The sequence below is a fragment of the Primulina huaijiensis genome, chromosome 4, assembly GCF_012295235.1.
Source record: "Primulina huaijiensis isolate GDHJ02 chromosome 4, ASM1229523v2, whole genome shotgun sequence".
In the NCBI taxonomy this organism is placed as follows: Eukaryota; Viridiplantae; Streptophyta; class Magnoliopsida; order Lamiales; family Gesneriaceae; genus Primulina; species Primulina huaijiensis.
The window spans coordinates 2,691,529-2,699,280 of NC_133309.1; the positions used below are offsets into that span (position 1 = coordinate 2,691,529).

The 7,752-nt window shown below is 36.0% G+C and overlaps 1 protein-coding gene across 3 annotated transcripts; it reads left to right on the top strand.

Moving 5' to 3' along the window:
* The first annotated feature begins 399 nt into the window (after positions 1-399).
* On the top strand, positions 400-7,354 carry LOC140975210 (protein PSK SIMULATOR 2-like). Of its 3 annotated transcripts, none has more exons than XM_073438794.1 (13): positions 400-620; positions 737-1,037; positions 1,677-1,996; positions 2,141-2,233; positions 2,315-2,405; positions 3,104-3,197; positions 3,900-3,997; positions 4,172-4,241; positions 5,672-5,775; positions 5,912-6,040; positions 6,161-6,237; positions 6,405-6,449; positions 6,569-7,354. In XM_073438794.1, the coding sequence occupies exons 2-13, from the start codon at positions 771-773 to the stop codon at positions 7,041-7,043; spliced, it is 1,863 nt and encodes a 620-aa protein (XP_073294895.1). In that variant the 5' UTR covers positions 400-620; positions 737-770; the 3' UTR covers positions 7,044-7,354. The 3 variants fall into 3 exon arrangements, with proteins under 3 accessions (XP_073294895.1, XP_073294897.1, XP_073294896.1); XM_073438796.1 differs by having other exon boundaries at positions 5,912-6,028; XM_073438795.1 differs by having other exon boundaries at positions 770-1,037.
* The last annotated feature ends 398 nt before the right edge of the window (positions 7,355-7,752 follow it).

Genomic DNA, 7,752 nt, shown 5'->3' on the forward strand with positions numbered 1-7,752 from the left:
AAACCCCAAAAAATTATAATGTATAAACTATGTGAACAAAAAACAATTAATTTCATATTATATATTATATTGGAAGATAATATCATTCACATTAACTTGTCTAATTTTGGATTTCCGTCTACTAAAAATTTAAATTTTGGTTTTTATATACCTAAATTTTAAATTTTGGATATTTTGGTCCGGCAACCATGTTCGTATTTTTCTATACTATATCAGTATTTCCTGGTGTTATGTTAAAAATTAGATCGGAATAAACAAAAATTAAAAGTTATTAGACTAAAATTAAAATTTTAAAATTATGTTGACTAATTAGAAAAAAATAAAATTATTTGCATGGTTTGTTATATGTTTATATAAACAAAAGGGTATTATAGTAAAAGAAACTGAACTAATGTGAAACTGAAGCCAAAAGAAGTCAACAGTCTACTGCTGCTGTTCCCGTGTTTAGCATCGCTCTACCTAGTTTTCATGAATTCAACACCATTTTCCTCGAATCGAACTCTCCAAAACTCGATTACGACCAGTTTCGTTGATCTGATTGCACGGGGCCGATTGAAATTCGGAGTCATATACTTTTCATGAAGTTCTCGGATTCTTCCTGATCGTTTTTTCATCCATTGGTAAGCTTGTTTTTTCGTATGAATTTAATTTTTAACAGGTTAAATTCAGCTGATTTATATGGATTTATTTGATCGAGCTAATGATCAGTATTCTCAGTTTCCTTTTTTTGTGGAAGATTTTTGTGAATAGGTGTGGATTTTGGGTACAGAATGGGATGTGTGTGTTCTGGTGGAACGTTGAAAAAGAGAAGGAATCCACAGGAGCCCGAGAATGACAATACTTCGAGGTTTTCAGGGAAGCTCAAATCAATGGGGAGTTTTGGTGAGCATAAAAATGACGATGATTCCTATCCGTATCCTGATGGGATTAATGGTTTCGGAAAGCTGCCGCCGAATTTGTATGATTCCGGTGAGCTGTACCTGTCGATTTCCCGCGAACTGAAGCCATCAACACCAGCTAGAACCCCACACAACAAGGTATATATGCTATTGATACGGAATATTCGAAGGTATATGCGAGTTTTCTTGTGTGTATGCTGTTGATATTGGGTTGATGTAAGGGGCAGACACTGGTACTTTTCTTAAAGATGCAAGTTTTACCTCCAGAACACCTTGACTCGCCGAGAATGTACTTGCTGCTCTGCGACTGGATGGGATTGTTTTTTTATTGAATGAGATTGTAGCCAAGAGTTGAGTTGGAAAAGACTAAGTTTAACAAATTATAATTGCTTTTTATTGGGGACCAGAATTGATTCATCGTCTCATATGATTTGGAGTTGCACAGATTGGATTGTGTTTGCCACTTGTCTAATACCACCCCGTGAGCATTCATGTATGAGAAATAAAGAATGCTCGATATTGTGCAGCGACTAAATAATCTTTGTAGATTTGATAACTCGGAAGTTCCTGTGCCCCTCCATAAAAAAAAGTATAATCGTTCTGTTGCCATTCTACTCTAATCTGATATATAGAATTTCAGTTCAAATCAAAGGATCTTGTTTTATGCTTTAGTTACTTTTTTTTTTTTGGTTACGAATGAAGAACTGCTGAAACTACGTTGTGTTGGCATGATATATTTTTGCACCGACATTAAGGCAAGCTACTCTTATCTGACAGGCACCTCAAAGCTCATTTCTGGGAAAGGCTGGCATAGCAAGCCTTGAAATTGCTGTGGAAGTTTTAGATACTCTAGGTAGCAGCATGACAAATTTAAATTCTGGTGGATTTACAACTGGCGTGGTTTCTAGAGGAAACAGAATTTCTATTCTGGCATTTGAAGTTGCTAATACAATTGTTAAAGGCTCAAACTTGCTGCAGTCTCTTTCAGCAGAAAATTTCAAGTTTCTTAAAAACAATATTTTGTGTTCAGAAGGGGTACAACGGTTGGTTTCCACAGATATGGATGAGCTTCTTAGCATTGCTGCTGCTGATAAGAGGTACTGCATCTTTCTATTGTATTCTGTTTTCGCTGACAAAATCGTCTATCCTCCTCAGCTCCTCTTCGCCCTCTTCAGTTCCTCTATGGATAAAATTTCGAGTAGTTTGTTTTTTGTTGGCCATGACATTTCACCACAATGCAGAGAGGAATTTGATGTCTTCTCTCGGGAGGTTGTCAGATTTGGAAACATGTGTAAAGACCCACAATGGCACAATCTTGACAGATTTTTCTCAAAGTAATTGAGATTTCAATCTCTATTTAGAAAACTCATTTTTTCTAAGAAATATGTCAGCTGAAGTAGCTTTCACCTTGTTAGGTTGGACACAGATCCGGAGATTCATAAGCAACAAAGAGAAGAGGCAGAAATTACTATGCTGGAACTTACCACTCTGGCTCAGCATACCTCCGTAAGTTACACATCATTATTTTATGGGTTTTAATTATGGTTAATTGTTTCCAGTTACAATGGGTGATTGCCGGCTGCTTAGTGGCCAGCGGGGGCATAGACACTGCTATTGGGATGTCTTGTTGTTTTATCAAAATTTCTTCAATTACTCTTCTGTTTAAGAAAATCAGAAGATTCTATTGTTTTGTTAATTATAAGGCTGTTGCAACAACTCTATCACTTGACTTGTTTGATCAAGTGCTCATGAGTCACGTATTCTGGTTGACCTTACTTGAGCTAGGAGAGTGGTACAGGAGGCCGTTTATACTGTGATTATTTATTTTAAGTATGCCCGAGCTAAATATGGTGTAAAGCTTTACTCAGCGTCTGGATACTTTGGATATGTTCCATTTAAAACTTAGCAAACATAGTTTGTAGTTTATTTTGCTTCAAGGTTTTCATTTATATAGGATTTGTTATTGTGCAGTGTGCCTACATGTATAGAGTCTTCCAAAATTGTCATCTCATGTCAAACGAATATATTGGAAATATCTCCAAGGAATTCAGACATGATTGATGAGATGAATTATTACTAATGAGGGATCAAAAGTAAAAATTATTCAAGCTACTGAAACAAGCTGCCAAAAATTAATTCCACGCTACAGTCTTTTGGGTATATTTAATAGTGAAAGTGTTCACTTCATGATGCTGTGTCTGCAGGAATTATATCACGAGTTGCATGCTTTAGACAGATTTGAGCAAGATTATCAGAGGAAGCTAGAGGAAGTAGATTCATTGCATCTACCTCGAAAAGGTCAGATATGATGTAATTATCCACAAAAACAAGCTATCTGTGAGTGATTATTAATCAGTTCTGTTGGGAGAGGTAATGAGCTGGGTGGTGGTGGCATGTGTGAAGGTGTGTAGTTACAAAATGTACCTTGCGGAATTTGTAGTTGTCTCTGTACTGTTTAAAGATGTCTACTCTGCCTTTTATTCGTCAAGTATTCGTATTTTATCGTTCATGATTCGTTGATTGTCGCTGCATCTTGTATAAAAAATTTGAATTTATTGTTATGGTACCGCAAATCTTTCTATCACTTGTTTGAACAAAACTTTAATTGTGTTGTGCATTAAGTTTACGAGTACGTAACTTGGTACGATGAAGCATCTCCTTGTCCGAAGTGTTTGTTGGATAGTGTATTGCTAGGTTGCATTTTCGCACAATGGGAAAGGGACTGTTGTGCAGCTGTATGAGATTTTATTGTTTATAGGCATTTGAGAAATCATTTAATCTGAGTATATATGAATTTTTGTGTCGGTGTTAATATGTTTCAGTAATGATTATATATTGATGTCTGGTAATATATGCTGTCTCTAGGAAAATGGAAATAGAGGATTAGGAGGTTGTAGGCCTGTAACATGAGTTTTTTTGGTCAATTCTCCTGCTATCAAAAGTTAGATTGTCTTAATTGAGATGGGACTGCTTTATTTTATTTTATTATTTTTATTGCAGGAGAGAGTCTTGCAATGTTACAAAGTGAACTCAAGCACCAAAGAAAACTCGTGAAGAGCTCGAAAAAGAAATCTCTTTGGTCTAAAAGTTTGGAGCAGGTATCCCTCAAAGTCCCTAGGTTGTTGACGACAGAACCCCTTAATGCTACTTTCATGTTCCATCAAGTCCACTTTGTCACCATACTTGATCATTTTGGCACTTTGTATATGTATNCATATTTGTGTTGTATGATGGTCAATGAAACAAATACTAATTGATGTTTTACTCTTTAGATTTTGGAGAAGCTTGTTGACATCGTAACTTTCATTCATCAAGATATTTCAGATTCATTTGGAGATAATGGTACGAGAATCTTTTATTGTTTCGTGTTCTTTTTGCCTCTTTCTATGGGGTAAAGGGGGATGTTGTAATTTTGTATGATATTATCAGTGGCATATATGTTACAAGGACAAATACATAGTGCATTCCCTCTCAGGATGGTTTCACTTAGTCATGAATATAGTATTTTGCTTGTCCTTGAGTTTTTATAGGTAATAATATTTTTCTTCACCCTGTTTCATTGACTCCAAACTTCCGACTATTGTGTCACTTGTTGATTAATTTTCTCAAGGGAGTTATACTCTTGATTTTTGTGCTCTGTGGAAACAAAACATGGTTACGCATTTTTCCTCAGGAAAGTGGCGATGATTTTGTCAAATTTAAGAAGCGGTAGAAATGTAGGAAAAAGGAAAATTCGAGACAATACAGGACTTTTCTGGTTCTGACATAAAGATCTATGTCCATGGTACGACAAGCAGAGGAATAAAACTTTTAATAGTCTCTCTTGATTTAGATTCCAATCATCTTTTTATATTGGTAAAAATTCATTGAGGTAAATATAGAAGTCTCTGTTGTAATATGAATCACTATTAGATCTGATCAAAGATAAGTTGGAAATTTTATCAAATTGGATTCTATAATATATTATTTGATTCAAAATATTCCCCTCAAACGGAATGCGAAAATCTGAATCGGATAGTTGAATTTGAAGCACAAAAAAATATATCGTAGGATGTTGTATTCTAAAACAAGAGAGACAGAAAGCAGACATGCTGATATATTTTGTCTAGCTGCAACTCCAAAGCTTCATACTTTTTCTCAACATAGGATAGATCAGATCAAACATGCAGACGGTACAGTAATGGCCAGTTCAAGGTCTGCAGTCTGAACAGATCATCAGAAGAGTTACTATTGTCTTTTCGATTAATGTTCAGGAATTTTTCACCGGTTCGTGCACATGAACAGTGATCAAGACAATTATTGTGCACGAATATCATGACCATGATGGGCAGGCCGGCAGAACAGATTGTTAGAAGCATGGTTACTATTCATTACAGGATTTGCATTCACATAGCGGTAACAAGGGATATGTGGAGTGACAGAGAATTTTTTTGGGTCACAGTTAGATTTAGACGACTCTAGATAAAAAGCCCTACTTCGGAATTCCTACTGTGATATAATGTTGAATCTTGAACAGTTGCAGAAATAAAGTGAAAAGAGAATGCAATACAATGTTGGATTTACGTAGTTATGTCATATGATGGAACTTGAATCTCAAAAGTCGATGGAGAGTTATTTGGAACATGGGTTAGCATGTAATGGGGGAAATTGTTTGGTTCACATGTTAGGAAAATAAAATCATATAAACTGTTATAGCTTAGAATTACATCTCTTGTTTATCACTTTGAAGATATGTGTGTTTATGTCTTGTGTTTTATGCTTCAATTGAGCAGGATTGGTGGCAGCTGCCAAGCTTTCTTCAAATAAACCAGAAAGACTAGGCGTTGCTGGTCTTGCTTTACATTATGCTAACATAATTACACAAATTGATAACATTGTAAGTTTGTGACACGATTTATTTCTGTTGCAGTGTAATATATGATTTGTTGTGAACTTATTTCTGTGGTCAGTAATACTTGGTCTCTGTGATCTTAATCTAACTAATTCTTATCTTGGTTGATATAAAATTTAAGGCATCACGTCCAACCTCTCTTCCCGCAAATGTGAGAGATACATTGTACAATGGGTTGCCTCCAACTGTCAGGATTGCTATTCGTTCCCAATTACATGTAGTTGCTTCCAAGAGTAAGGTACACTCGCAAGTAGGTGGTTTAATTTTACGAACACTCAATTTTTATCTCATGCTCACGATCAGTAAAGTTTCCATGTTCTTTCTTTTGGTAGAATCACTGAAGTTAGATGTGTTATTGTGCATTTTGCAGCTCACTGTTTCTCTAGTCAAATCTGAGATGGAAAAAACTCTCCAGTGGCTTGTTCCAGTAGCTGTGGATACTACCAAGTGAGATGCTCTTAAGTAATTAAAAGAGTTATATGACATAGTTTTGTCATATCTTGGAGCTTATCAATGCTTTAACGTGTCATTTTTTATTTTCGGGTTTACAAGGCTGATTGTTTTGATATATATAATAACACACTGCTTTTTCCCTTGTTGGAAACTTGAACCAGAGCACATCAAGGGTTTGGATGGGTGGGAGAGTGGGCAAACAATGGGTAAGTCATCATCTTGAGCTTAATCTCCTCTGGTACCTACATCTGTTGTCTCAGTTATCGACAAACATTTTCACTTTCACAAATTGAGAAATGTAATCACCTGTTGTTTTCCCAAACAGTAATGAGTTTGGCAAGAAGACAGATGCACAAAAGAATCTTATCCGCCTGCAGACACTCTATCATGCTGACAAACTAAAGGTGGAGTCTTGCATTCTTGAGCTAGTAACGTGGCTTCATCATCTCATCAGCCTTGTAAGATATAGAGATAATGGACATAAACCTCTGCCTATAACTTCGCCGACTCGTAAAGAATTTAGCTTATATGCCAAAAAAATCGAACTTCATAAATACAAAATTTCTTTAGAGGACAGAAATCTTTTGGAAGAGGTCATGAAAAGGAGGAAGCCAGCTCTCGGGCTAAGCAAAAGCCAAGAGTTCGGAATGGTGAAGACGAGAAAAAATAAAGTTTGGTCATTGAGTAGGAGCACAGGCAGCTCCCCACATAGAGAATTGAATCATCCGAAGGCTGATGCTTTGGATATACTCGACGGGCTTGACTCAACCTTTTTAGCTCCTAGACAGGATCTTATATGAAGCATTCATTCTTTTATTTGATTTGTCTTGCATATATGAATCTGGGCTACTTTTGTATATATCCTTCTTGTGTGTATTTTGATATTTTCCAGTTGGAGGCAGAGTTACTGTATAGACGACAAACACACTGCTATAGTTTTGTTAGTCGACGTCCAAACCAAATCTCTGCCTCTTATTGTTGGAAACGTCGAATTGTTTTATGCCTTTGCGAGTGCCTACCATGAGTTTTAAGACTCTCTGGGGATGCGACACTGGGGTCCTGCATACTACCTGGTGTAGTCATGTTGTTAGAAGATACCGGATTAAGTAAATTTGCTTCGTCTTTGATAGCAGCATATCTTCTTTGATGATCCTCGTGTTTTCTTTCTGAAAAATTGTGATTTACCATGCTTTCCAGAAGTATTGGCATAGATCTTATCATCATCTATGAATATGAAACATAGGGAATGTAAGCTAATCGAATCGAGTTAAATATGAAAAAAGTTCATCGTCTGTGTAAATCTGTTGAACAGCTCAATAGATCTCCTAATATGTGCATGGTGTTAAAATTAACATCAATATTCCTTTTCGATCCAAACTTCGACCCAAATTTTTAATATTTGTGATTTTGGACGTGCAACCCTTGGTGAACATAGTCTTTTGACCCAAGAATTTTTTTAAAGGAAATTGTATTTTCGTAATACAATGGAACGATTATATTATCAGCAAC

What these genes read in the sequence shown, in the direction of transcription:
- LOC140975210 (XM_073438794.1), top strand. Translation starts at nt 771, where the DNA reads ATGGGATGTGTGTGTTCTGGTGGAACGTTGAAAAAGAGAAGGAATCCA. An exon ending in AGATTCATTTGGAGATAATG is followed by an intron (nt 4,242 to 5,671) that starts GTACGAGAATCT and finishes TCAATTGAGCAG; the next exon opens with GATTGGTGGCAGCTGCCAAG. An exon ending in AGAGTAAGGTACACTCGCAA is followed by an intron (nt 6,041 to 6,160) that starts GTAGGTGGTTTA and finishes TGCATTTTGCAG; the next exon opens with CTCACTGTTTCTCTAGTCAA.